The sequence below is a fragment of the Rhinoraja longicauda genome, chromosome 26 (assembly GCF_053455715.1).
Source record: "Rhinoraja longicauda isolate Sanriku21f chromosome 26, sRhiLon1.1, whole genome shotgun sequence".
Lineage (NCBI taxonomy): Eukaryota > Metazoa > Chordata > Chondrichthyes > Rajiformes > Arhynchobatidae > Rhinoraja > Rhinoraja longicauda.
The window spans coordinates 569,326-582,635 of NC_135978.1; the positions used below are offsets into that span (position 1 = coordinate 569,326).

The following is a 13,310-nucleotide window of genomic DNA, read 5'->3' on the forward strand; positions in this document are numbered from 1 at the left end:
CACAGCAAGAAAGCATTACTTTTCCACAGTGGAGAATCTAATAATTCTGATTCTCATTTCTGAACACAGATGCTTTCTGTAACTATTTTGTTTTTTGGCATCTCTTTGGAGCAACCGTGCCAAACTAAACAATTGTCTGTCTCTGCCATTTGTGGAGTATTCCTTGATTCAGGAGAGCAAGCTAAAGATATTGGAATCATCTTATACTGCCAAACTCCTTTGTGTTCCTGTTCATACATTTGGCATCAGTGAATATTAACAGAAGATGTTCTTGCAGTATGGCTTGAAAAAGATTTGGCAAGACTTTGTAAAGAAAATATACCTTTTTTTCCATTATTACATAAATTATTCGTGCCAGATAAATCACATTGACTTATGTACTATTAAAAGTGTTGGCCAAGAGTTGAGGTTATTTGTGAATTTAAACGTGAAACTGCCTTCAGATATGGCCCCTCCTGCTGTATTGATGAGCAGCACAGCGGCAGCGGGTAGAGCTGCTGCCTCACGGAGACAGAGGCCCAGGTTCCATCCTGACTACGGGTGGTGTCTGTATGGAGTTTCCTCACATGTCCAAAGACAGACAGGTTTGTCAGTTAGACACAAAATGCAGGAGTAACTCAGTGGAACAGGCATCTCTGGAGAGAAGGAATGGGTGACGTTTCGGGTCGAGACCTTCAGACTTGGCTTTGGTAACAATTGTAAATTGTCGCTCATATTAATATTCAGGGTGACGGGTGGTGATTGGTGATGTAATCTCATACCTGGTGCCTGCCTTACCTTTGCTGAAGCTCTTACCTGTTGAACTGTTGGGAAAGGAAACCTGAACAAAGGTATTAAAAGGGCCAAAGACACCCACAGACAACGGGTGGAAGACCACTTCAACACCACGGACACCAGAAGCATGTGGCAGGGTGTCAGGGACATCACTGGCTACAAGAGCAGCCCTGCCTGCCCCCACAGCGATATGGCACTGACCAACGAGCTTAACACCTTCTTTGCCCGCTTTGAAACTGGCAAAACCACCTTGAGTGAAAAACCCCCAGCCGAGGCGGTGGGACAGGTCTTGCAACTGAGCACACAGGAGGTACAACGCACTCTGCAAAGGGTCAACCCACGCAAGGCTGCAGGACCGGATGGAGTTCAAGGAAGGGTACTGAAAGACTGTGCTGAACAGCTGGCTGAGGTATTCACCAGGATCTTTAACCTGTCGTTATCTCTGGCTACGGTCCCCAAGTGCCTGAAGTCGGCTATCATAGTTCCGGTGCCAAAAAAGCAAAGATCTTCAACCTGAACGACTACCGCCCAGTTGCCCTAACGCCGATAGTCATGAAGTGCTTTGAGAGGCTGGTCCTCTCACACATCAAATCCAGCATCCCTGACTCACTGGACCCACATCAATTTGCATACAGGGCAAATAGATCCACAGAGGACGCCATCTCTCTGGCTCTTCACACTGTCCTGACTCACCTAGAGAGACAGGGCACGTACGTGAGGATGCTATTCATAGACTATAGCTCCGCCTTCAACACGGTCATCCCCACCAAGCTCATCACCAAACTCCACCAGCTAGGCCTCAGCTCGTCATTATGTGACTGGATCCTGGACTTCCTGCTAGAACGACCGCAGGCAGTGAGAATGGGCCCGCACCTGTCCTCCACTTTCACCCTGAGTACCGGCACACCACAGGGCTGTGTTCTGAGCCCCATGCTCTACTCCCTCTTCACACACGACTGTGTTCCTGCATTCGACATCAACACCATTGTCAAGTTTGCAGACGACCCAACGGTGATCGGGCTTATCACCAACGGGGATGAAACAAACTGTAGAGCGGAGGTGCAGAACCTGGTGGACTGGTGCTCGGATAACAACCTGTCCCTAAATACCACCAAGACCAAGGAGCTGATCATCAACTTCCGTAGGTCACATAACGGGGAATATGCCCCGATCTCTATCAACGGGGACAGTGTGGAGAGAGTGTCCAGCTTCAAGTTTCTGGGCACTCACATTTCGGAGGACCTAACATGGTCCAATAACACTGCTGCGCTGGTCAAGAAGGCACAACAAAGACTGTTCTACTTAAGAACACTGAAAAAGTCTGGTCTACCCCAACAGCTGCTGACGACCTTCTACCGCTGCACCATAGAGAGCATCCTAACGCATGGCATCCCTGTGTGGTACCTCAGCTGCACGGAGGCAGAGAGGAAAGCTCTACAGCGGGTAGTCCATAGAGCTCAGAGGGCCATCGGAACACAGCTACCAGACTTGGAGGGCATCTACAACACACGATGCCTCAGGAAAGCCACCAGCATCCACAAAGACTCTTCACACCCCTGCAACAGTCTGTTCGAACTCCTTCCATCGGGCAGACGATACAAGGCCTTCTACGCCCGCACCTCCAGACTCAGGAACAGCTTCATCCCCAGGGCCATAGCTGTTATGAACCGGTCCTGCTGAGCCGGATGGCCACAACGCATAGATCAACTTGCGCTTTACCCTGTCCAAAACTGTTACAACTGTTTCGTTTCATTGGGTTGCTGTTAATTACTTAAATTATTGCATCGTATGGGAGGCGCATTCCCAATCTTGTTGTACCCCTGGGTACAATGGCATTAAAGATGTATTGTATTGTATTGTATTGTATTGTATTGTATTGTATTGTATTGTATTGTAATAGGTGTGAACGTGGTGGTGAAAGGTCATTGATGTGAAGATGTGGTCTTTCTCCCCGACCCCGCTCTGTAGACTGAGCCCTGATGGCCAGCACTTATCATTGGCTCAGATAATGGCCAAGCAATGTGGAGCAAAGGATGGTGGGGTGCAGGAGACACAAGGAACTGCAGATGCAAAGGAAAGACAAAGTGCTGGAGTAACTGGCGCTCAGCAAAATAAATTGTAAAGAATTTTGTTATTGACAAGATTGAAACATCTCCAAAAGGGCTTGAATGTTGGAAGATTCTGATCTGTAAAGGTCAGAAATGTGAAGGAAGGAACTGCAGATGCTGGTTTTAACCAAAGATAGACACAAAACGCTGGAGTAACTCAGCGGGTCAGGCAGCATCTGTGGAGAACATGGATAGGTGACGTTTCACAGAGTGCTGGAGTAACTCAGCGGGTCAGGCAGCATCTGTGGAGAACATGGATAGGTGACGTTTCACAGAGTGCTGGAGTAACAATACAATACAATACAATATATCTTTATTGTCATTGTACAGGGTACAACGAGATTGGGAATGCGCCTCCCATACGATGCAATAAATGACTTAGCTAGTCAGTATTAATTTAAACAACCCAATGAAACAAATTTGAACATTTTTAAAACAGAGTAAAGTGCAAGTAGATCGGTGGGTCAGGCAGCATCTGTGGAGAACATGGATAGGTGACGTTTCACAGAGTGCTGGAGTAACTCAGCAGGTCAGGCAGCATCTCTGGAGAACATGGATAGGTGACGTTTCACAGAGTGCTGGAGTAACTCAGTGGGTCAGGCGGCATCTGGAGAACATGGATAGGTGACGTTTCACAGAGTGCTGGAGTAACTCAGTGGGTCAGGCAGCATCTGGAGAACATGGATAGGTGACGTTTTGGGTCGAGACACTTCTTCAGACTTCACTGGTAATTCAACTAAATCATGTTTGATTGTAATTGGACTACTATTTCTATCTGGGGCAGTTTGAGATTCAGGAGGAGGAGGTGGTGCTGATGAGATTAAGGTGGATAAATCCCCAGGACCTGAAGGGATCTATTCCAGATTATTGAGGGAGGCAAGAGAGGAGATAGCAGGCCTTGACAAAGATCTTTGCGCGTTCTCTAGCCACACGCGAGGTTCCAGAGGGCTGGAGAGTGGCCAATGTTGCTCCTTTGTTTAAGACAGGAAGTAGTTAGAACCCAACAGCTTTTCACTGTACCTCGCTGCACGTAAACTAAACAAGGAATTACAGGCCGGTGAGCCTTGTTGTGGGCCGAAGGGCCTGTTCTTGTGCTGTACTGTTCTGTGTTCTATGTGATAGGAGCAGATTTAGGCCATTCGGCCCATCAAGTCTGCTCCACCATTCAATCATGGCTGATCTATCTCTCCCTCCTAACCCCATTCTCCTGCTTTCTCCCCATAACCTCTGACACCCGCACTAATCACGAATCTATCTCTGCGTTAAAAATATCCACTGACTTGGCCTCCATAGCTGTCTGCGGCAAAGAATTCCACAGATTCACCACCCTCTGGCTAAAGACAGTCCCTCTGTCTTGACGTTACCTCAGCATCAAAACCCCACCTCACACTGGCACCGAATAAAAGGCCTCAATCTCTCCGTGATTCAAGGTTGTGGAGATGGATTATTCTCAGCTCCCTCTCGCTGCATCTACTCATGGTACGGTCACCAGCGTCTCTACATCTTGTGGAACAGTAGACTGTGCCTCAGGGTCCAAACCCATCAGCCGTTTACTCTTTGTACACGCCACAGTATTGTACGTTACATTGTGTGAACATTCACACTAGATTGAACTTTGTAAATTGCTGCAGTAATCCTGACACAGCCTGATTGCATTTTGAGGCTAATGTGCAATTTGAAATCTCACAAGGCAATAATGAAGGGGAAAATGCCTTGTTTCTCATCCCACATTTGATGATCGCAAGTAGATTTAGCATCAATCTGGCCTCTGGCACTCATTCACATGGGATCAGGTGGTGATTCAGAGAGATTTGTGCATATTAAATGCCATCCCACCCATCCTAATATGCTGGTGCCTCCTGGAGAGACAGATTCTAATCCATTAACCACGAGATTCGCTGGGAACAATTACAAATATGATTTTAAATGTGACCTGCTGTTGTAAACACTGAGAATAGACTCATTGCAATCCTTCGCACTTATGCTGCAGTCACAAAGTCATTCAACGCGGAAACAGGCCCTTCAGCCCAACATCTCCGTGCTGACCACATGCCCCATCTACACCAGTCCTTTTTGCCAGCGTTTGTCCCCTGTCCCTCTGAACCGTTCCAATCCATGCGCCCATCCAGAAGCTGCACACAACTGCACAGTCTGCAGAAGGGTCTCGACCCCAAACGTCACCCATTCCTTCTCTCCAGAGATGCTGCCTGTCCCGCTGAGTTACTCCAGCATTTTGTGTCGATCTTCGGTGTCTATCTGCAGATATTATCAATCTGAAGTCAAACAGAAAATGCTGGAAACAATCGAAACAGCATCTGTGGAGAGAGAAAATAGAGTTAATGTTTTACATCATGAACCTTTTGTGAAACTTTCTCGTGGAAACAAGGAACTGCAGATGCCGCTTTAGACCAAGACACAAAGTGCTGGAGTAACTCAGCGGGACAGGCAGCATCTCTGGAGAACATGGACACAGAGTGCTGGAGTAACTCAGCGGGTCAGGCAGCATCTGTGGAGAACATGGACACAGAGTGCTGGAGTAACTCAGCGGGTCGGGCAGCATCTGTGGAGAACATGGACACAGAGTGCTGGAGTAACTCAGCGGGTCGGGCAGCATCTGTGGAGAACATGGACACAGAGTGCTGGAGTAACTCAGCGGGTCGGGCAGCATCTGTGTACAAAAGGAATGGGTGACGTTTGGGGTCGATACCCTTCTTCAAAATTCTTACTTGCAGCAAACCCCTTAATAAATAACTGGATACACGTTTTATATATGAAGAAGGGCCTCGACCTAAAACGTCACCTATCCATGTTGTCCACAGATGCTGTCTGACCCGCTGAGTTACTCCAGCACTCTGTGAAACGTCAGCTATCCATGTTCTCCACAGATGCTGCCTGACCCGCCGAGTTACTCCAGCACTCTGTGTCTATCTTCGGTTTAAACCAGCATCTGCAGTTCCTTCCTACACACACACGCGCACACACACATTCACACGCACACACACACGCATATATAAACAGCTAATGTTTCCAATGCTAAATGTCCCCAGCTTTTCTGCGATCGCAGTGCTTTCTAACTAAACCACACAGTTGAGGCAATTGCACTAAATGCCAATGTCAGCACCGCGTAGTTCTGTAGTTGATGCACATGATGGTGAAACGCTCCTGACTCTGACTGGCAGATGTGAATGTGGATGGGTGCTGGCTGCCCGCCTGGCAGGGCCAGGACACCAACACAACAGTGACCCAACACTGCAAACCACATCCACACCCAAATATGGAGACTGTGTAACTGAACTAGTCAGGCACATAATTACACAAACATTGTGCAAAGACAGGAGACCAACGTTGCTTCAATCACCACATCTGATGATAAACTGTTTTACAAAGAGGATATTGGGCAGACAGACCATCTTTACACGTGAAATGGCCAAACTGGCAACTAATGGACTAAGAGTGGGGGTGAACCAGGGTGCAAATGGTGTTGAAATATTCAACGCTCCTCTTGCTTCCAGTGTTAGCACTTGATCTAAACCCATTTCCCAGTGACTGGTGGCTCCGTGTTATCTGAACACCGCCTCCCCCTCCCTGATCCAGCAGCCGATGTCCAGCTGCACATCCCTCCTGGAGTGTGAGCGTGTGTGTGTGGGTGTGTGTGTGTGGGTGGGTGTGTGTGGATGGGTGGGTGTGTGTGGATGGGTGTGGGTGGGTGTATGTGTGTGTGGGTGGGTGGGTGTAGGTGGGTGGGTGTGTGTGGATGGGTGGGTGTGTGTGGATGGGTGGATGGGTGTGAGTGGGTGGGTGTGTAGGTGTGCGTGTGTCTGGGTATATGTGTGTGGGTGTGTGTGAGTGAGTGAATGTGTGTGGGTGTATGTGTAGGTGTGTGAGTGAGTGTGTGGGTGTGCGTATGCCTGTATGCATGTGTGAGTGTGAGTGTATTTGTGAGTGTGTGTGTAGGTGTGTGAGTGAGTGTGTGGGTGTGCGTATGCCTGTATGCATGTGTGAGTGTATTTGTGAGTGTGAGTGTGTTGAGTGGGTGTATGTTTGAGAGAGTGCACCTGTGTGTGTCAGCTAGTGTGTGTACACGTGTGAGGGTGCATGAATAAATAAGTAAAGTGAGTGTGTGCGTGTGAGTGCGTGTGAATGTGCATGCAGGCGTGATTGTGCATGAGTGTGTGTGTGAGTGTGTACACTGGGTCACACCAGTACACGGAGCTGGGGTGGGATGCACTTTGCATGTGTAATGGGGATGACATCCCCCCTTTACAAGTGTGATGAGGGGTGAGTGGTGCAGGGGACGTGTGTCGACACACAGCTCACTGATAGCGTCCTGGCCCCAAACATCACTGATAGCGTCCTGGCCCCAAACATCACTGATAGCGTCCTGGCCCCAAACATCACCTATCCATGTTCTCCACAGATGCTGCCTGACCCGCTGAGTTACTCCAGCACTCTGCTCTGCTGACATTGAGCTGTCATTGTTGGGCTGTCCAGCCCAAGGCAGGCGCTACAACACGTGTTCGGTAAAAAGATGATGTGCTTCAGTCAGCTTTTTCATTGTAATTGTGAGCAGGAATGTTTGTCTGGAGGTGATTGTGTTCCTAAGTGTTGAAAGGATCATTGCCTTTGTCCTTGGTGCTCAGGCACGCCGCCCTGTGGCCAATCTGAGACATTGCAAGGAGTTGACAAATGATATCAGGAATTCCTAGCTGTGGTCTGTTTGCAAACTCAGGGGAACGCTCTTATTTCATAAACCTCGGAATACACTGCATTTCTCTCCTGCTTTTCCAGGGCCCACGCTTTCATCGCCTGCAAAATACTGCAGATGCTGCCAATCCGAGACCAAGTGAAACAGATATAGTTACCAGGTCAGGCAGCATCTGCAGAGAGAGGTGTGCAGGAAGGAACTGCAGATGCTGGTTTAAGCTGAAGCTAGACACAAAATGCTGGAGTCACACAGCGGGTTAGAAGGAACGGGCGACGTTTTGGGTCGAGACTCTTGATTAGTACGGGTAGTGTAAGAAAATAACTGCAGATGCTGGTACAAATCGAAGGAATTTATTTCACAAAATGCTGGAGTAACTCAGCAGGTCAGGCAGCATCTCAGGAGAGAGGGAGTTGGTGATGTTTCGGGTCGAGACCCTTCTTCAGTCTGATGTCGGGTTATGGGGAGAAGGGAGGAGAATGGGCTTAGGAGGGAGAGATAGACCAGCCACGATTGAATGACGGAATAGACTTGATGGGTCAAATGGCCTAATTCTGCTCCTATCATTGACCTTTTTCATTGAGAGACGTTTTCAGATGGAGAGTCAGAGTCACGAACCAGTCACTCTCTGCAGGAGGCGATGATACAGGAGATGTCTCCTGACATTAGCCGACTGGTGAATACCAACATGGGCCCTGTTACTGGTACCAGGCACAGGTCGATATTTGTTAAAAACCCATATTCACCAAATTGTAAAAAACAATTGCTGTTTTATCTTCAATCTTGCTATTTGTTTTGTACACTGGATGGCTCGATTGTAATCATGTAGTCTTTCCGCTGACTGGATTGCACGCAACAACAAAAAGCTTTTCACTGTACCTCGGTACACATGACAACAATAAACTAAGCTGAACTATAAAATGAAGTCTCGACCTGAAACATCACCCATTTCTTCTCTCCAGAGATGCTGCCTGTTCCTCTGAGTTACTCCAGCATTTTGTGTTTATCTTTGGTTTAAACTAATCTAAACTGGAGCGATTTAAGCATCAACTAGTTTAGAAGAATTGAGATCAGTCTGACGTTGCTTCAGTTGCAGAGAGCTGGCGGGGTGTTCCTGTGGTATCTCAAGCAGCTGAGCCTGCAGATAAAATGCATAGTTGGAGATGAAGTGCAGTGGGTTAATGATCTAGTGATTAATAAACCAACCCATGTAATATCAAATTAGACTTTAAATAGAACAGTTTGATCAATGTCCACACTGGCATTAGCTGCTTCCATTTATAAAGTGCCTCTCAGATCTGCCCGGTAATTAATTACTCGTGCAGTGCAGCGGGTCCATTAAACAGCCGTCCGTTAACTCCTCGCTGGGCACAGCGGTCACCATCGATGTGTTGGTCATATGCCCACCTCCCTCACTGTCTCTGGCTTCACACCCACACAAACTGGACCAGACTTTGGGCATTCAGAGATTAGAAGATTAACCATCTGTCACTTAGAGTCATGGAGTCACCCAGCACGGACACAGGCCCTTTGACCCAACTCGTCCATGCCGACCAACTTGCTCCATCTACACTAGTCCCATTTCTCTGCGTTTGGCCTTCGGAAGCCTTTGGCCTTGGCCTTTCCATGCATCTGCCTAAATATCTTTTAAATGTTGTTATTGCCTCCCACACCTCACTGAACATTCATGGCACAGGGTACAGGGCTGGTGTTGGTCAAAGAGCAGCTGTGGAGATGGTCACGCTGGGAGATCAGTCGGGTGGACAGTTACTGGAACAGATAGATGATGTTGATGATGTTGATGATGATGACACTTTTTTGTCAAGTGTACCCAGCTAGGTGCAGTGGAAACAATACACAAAAGAGTTGCCATAAAATTACAAAAAGTACTCATCCCTTCTCTCCCCCAAACCGGCCCCCCCTTAGTTCTCCCCCCTCCCCCCACACCGCCCCCCCTTAGTTCTCCCCCTCCCCCCACACCGCCCCCCGCTTAGTTCTCCCCCCTCCCCCCCCTTAGTTCTCTCCCCCCCCACACACCGCCCCCCCCTTAGTTCTCCCCCCCCACCGCCCCCCCCCTTAGTTCTCCCCCTTCCCCCCACACCGGCCCCCCCTTAGTTCTCCCCCCCCCCACACCGGCCCCCCCTTAGTTCTCCCCCCTCCCCCCACACCACCCCCCCCTTAGTTCTCCCCCCTCCCCTTAGTTCTCCCCCCACACCGCCCCCCCCTTAGTTCTCCCCCTCCCCCCACACCACCCCCCCCTTAGTTCTCCCCCTCCCCCCACACCGGCCCCCCCTTAGTTCTCCCCCTCCTCCCACACCGGCCCCCCTTAGTTCTCTCCCCCACCGGCCCCCCCTTAGCTCCCCCCCCTCCCCCTCCCCCTCCCCCTCCCCCCGCTCTGCTTCACCGGCTGTTTGCCTCGACTGTCTGACCAATAGCAGAACATTCCTCTGTACAAATTGGCTCACGGTTGGAGCAGGAGATGTGAAACAAAGACTGGACCTGGGGGACAGATCTTCTCTCAGTTCAAGTAATCCTTGCTTTCCCTCTCTCTCTCTCTCTCTCTCTCTCCATCCCTCTCTCTCTCTCTCTCCATCCCTCCCTCTCTCTCTCTCTCCATCCCTCCCTCTCTCTCTCTCTCTCCATCCCTCTCTCTCTCTCTCTCTCCATCCCTCTCTCCCTCTCTCTCTCTCTCCATCCCTCTCTCTCTCTCCATCCCTCTCTCTCTCTCTCTCCATCCCTCCCCCATCCCAGTTCTCCGACCAGTTTGCCTGAGTTCCTCCAGCACTCTGCTCGCCGTGTCCAGGGTAGGTGAGAGAGACAGAACAGTTTATTGTCACGTGTACCGAGGTACAGTGAACAGCTATCCAGTCAGCGGAAAGACAATACATGATTACAATCGAGCCGTCCACAGTGTACAGACAGATACATGATAATGGGAATAACGTGAATAATGTTTAGTGCAAGATAAAGTCCAGCAAAGTCCGATCAAAGATATTCTGAGGGTCTAGAGGGTCGTCTGTATCTGGAACGAGCTGCCAGAGGAAGCTGTAGAAACGGAAACAATTATGACTTTTAAACGACAAAATGTGCAGGAAGGAACTGCAGATGTTGGTTTAAACCGAAGAAAGACACAAAACGCTGGAGTAACTCAGCGGGACAGGCAGCATCGGTGGGGAGAAGGAATGGGTGACGTGACACGAGGGCCGGCACTAGGACCGCACGGTGCAGTGACACGAGGGCCGGGCACTAGGACCGCACGGTACAGTGACACGAGGGCCGGGCACTAGGACCGCACGGTGCAGCGCCGTCAGTCTCCGCCAGGAAAATCCGCTCCGAACATCAGCGACGGAGACACAGAGAGAGACAGAGGGACCGGGCAGCGGGACCGGACACTAGGACCGCACGGACCGGCCACTAGGACCGCACGGACCGGCCAGCGGGACCGGACACTAGGACCGCACGGACCGGCCAGCGGCCACACAGACCACAGAGTCCGGGCACGGAGAGAGAGAAGACCGCAGTGACCGGGGGCAGCGCCGACACTCCCCCCCCCCCCCCCTCCCCCACCGGCACCGCGCCCGGACCCCCACTGACACCCCCCCCCCTGTCTCTCTCTCCTCTCTCCCCCCTCTCTCTCTCCCCCCCCTGTGTCTCTCTCTCTCTCTCCTCTCTCTCTCTCTCTCTCTCTCTCTCTCTCTCTCTCTCCTCTCTCTCTCTCTCTCTCTCTCTCCCCCCCTGTGTCTCTCTCTCTCTCTCTCTCTCTCTCTCTCTCTCTCTCTCTCTCTCTCTCCCCTCTCTCTCTCTCCTCTCTCTCTCTCTCTCCCCCCTCTCTCTCTCCCCCCCGTGTCTCTCCCCCCCCCCTGTCTCTCTCTCTCTCTCTCCCCCCCTGTCTCTCTCTCTCCCCCCCTGTGTCTCTCTCTCCCCCCCGTGTCTCTCCCCCCCCCCTGTCTCTCTCTCTCTCTCTCTCTCTCTCCCCCCTGTCTCTCTCTCTCTCTCCCCCCCCCTGTGTCTCTCTCTCCCCCCCTGTGTCTCTCTCTCCCCCCCCCCCCCCCGGCCATGCCCGGCTACGACTACAAGTTCCTGGAGAAGCCGAAGCGCCGGTTCCAGTGCCCGCTCTGCAACAAACCGATGCGGGAACCGGTGCAAGTGTCCACCTGCGGCCACCGCTTCTGTGATACCTGCCTGCAGGAGTTCCTCAGGTAAACCCGGACACACCGGCGCCACTCTACCTGCCTGTGTGTGTGTGTGTGTGTACCTGTGTGTGTGTGTACCTGTGTGTGTGTGTGTGTGTACCTGTGTGTGTGTGTGTGTGTACCTGTGTGTGTGTGTACCTGTGTGTGCGCGTGTGTACCTGTGTGTCCGTGTGTACCCGTGTGTGTACCCGTGTGTGTGTGTACCTGTGTGTACCCGTGTGTGTGTGTGTGTGTGTACCTGTGTGTGTGTGTACCTGTACCCGTGTGTGTGTGTGTGTGTACCCGTGTGTGTGTGTGTGTGTACCCGTGTGTGTGTGTGTGTACCTGTGTGTGCGTGTGTACCTGTGTGTGTGTACCTGTGTGTGCGCGTGTGTACCTGTGTGTGTGTACCCGTGTGTGTGTGTACCTGGGCGTGTGTACACCTGTGCGTGTACCTGTGTGTATACACCTGTGTGTGTGTGTACCTGTGTGTGCGTGTACCCGTGTGTGTGTGTGTGTGTACCCGTGTGTGTGTGTGTGTACCTGTGCGTGTGTGTGTACACCTGTGTGTGTGTGTGTGTGTACACTAACCGGGAGAGGGGGTACACCGTACCCGGGGGGGGGGGGGTGTACCCCGCTTGTGCTTCCACTGCAGGATTCTCGGCCAATTTTCCTGTAGCTCGTAACGGTTGTTGTTGGTGGGGTCGGGGGGGGTGGGGGTCGGGGGGGGTGGGGGGCCGCAAGTCGGTGGAGATTGGAATTGCTGCACCCAGAGCGTCGCCACGGCCAAAGCCGGGACAGAGGGACGCATCTCTGTGGGTGTGTAAATGCGTGTGTGTTTGAGTGTGCGTGTAAATGTGTGTGAGTGTGTAAGTGCATGTGTGTGAAAGTGTGTAAGTCCACGTATGTGTGTAAGTGCGTGTGTCCGTGCATGTGTGTGCGTGTGTAAGTCTGTGTAAGTGCATATGTGTGTGAGTGCGTGTGTGTGTGCATGTGTGTGTAAGCCCGTGTGAGTGCGTGTGATCTGCTCCACTCTCCGCGCTGCTGTAACGTGTTAATGAATGAGTGCGTGGGGAATGCAGGGGGTGGTGGCGGTGACCAGTTAGACTCGCGGCGCCGTGCTCCGCGTCTTTACCGGGCGCGTTGCCCCAGACTCTGGTGTTTGCCGGTGGTCGGGCCGTGGGTTTGGTGCCAGTTACCGTTCAGTTTATTGTCACGTGTACCGAGGTACAGCAAGAAGCAGTTGTGTGCTGACCAGGCAGCGGAAAGACAACACATGATTACAATCGAGCCGTCTACAGTGGACAGATACATGATAAGGGAATAACGTTTTAGTGCAAGGCAAAGCCAGCAACGTCCGGTCTCTCCCCCTCCCCCCACTCTCCCCCTCCCCCCCACTCTCCCCCTCCCCCCCACTCTCCCCCTCCCCCCACTCTCCCCCTCCCCCCCACTCTCCCCCTCCCCCCACTCTCCCCCTCCCCCCCACTCCCCCCCTCCCCCCCACTCTCCCCCTCCCCCCCACTCTCCCCCTCCCCCCCACTCTCCCCCCTCTCC

At 51.5% G+C, this 13,310-nt stretch overlaps 1 protein-coding gene across 1 annotated transcript in view; it reads left to right on the forward strand.

The window, feature by feature from the left end:
• The first annotated feature begins 11,640 nt into the window (after positions 1-11,640).
• The window catches only part of traf4a (tnf receptor-associated factor 4a), a 6,376-nt gene continuing 4,706 nt past the window's right edge, over positions 11,641-13,310 (forward strand). The window contains exons 1-2 of the mRNA XM_078422799.1: positions 11,641-11,783; positions 12,530-12,575. Coding sequence (XP_078278925.1) covers positions 11,641-11,783; positions 12,530-12,575 — 189 coding nt within the window. The remainder of the gene's footprint in view (positions 11,784-12,529; positions 12,576-13,310) is intronic.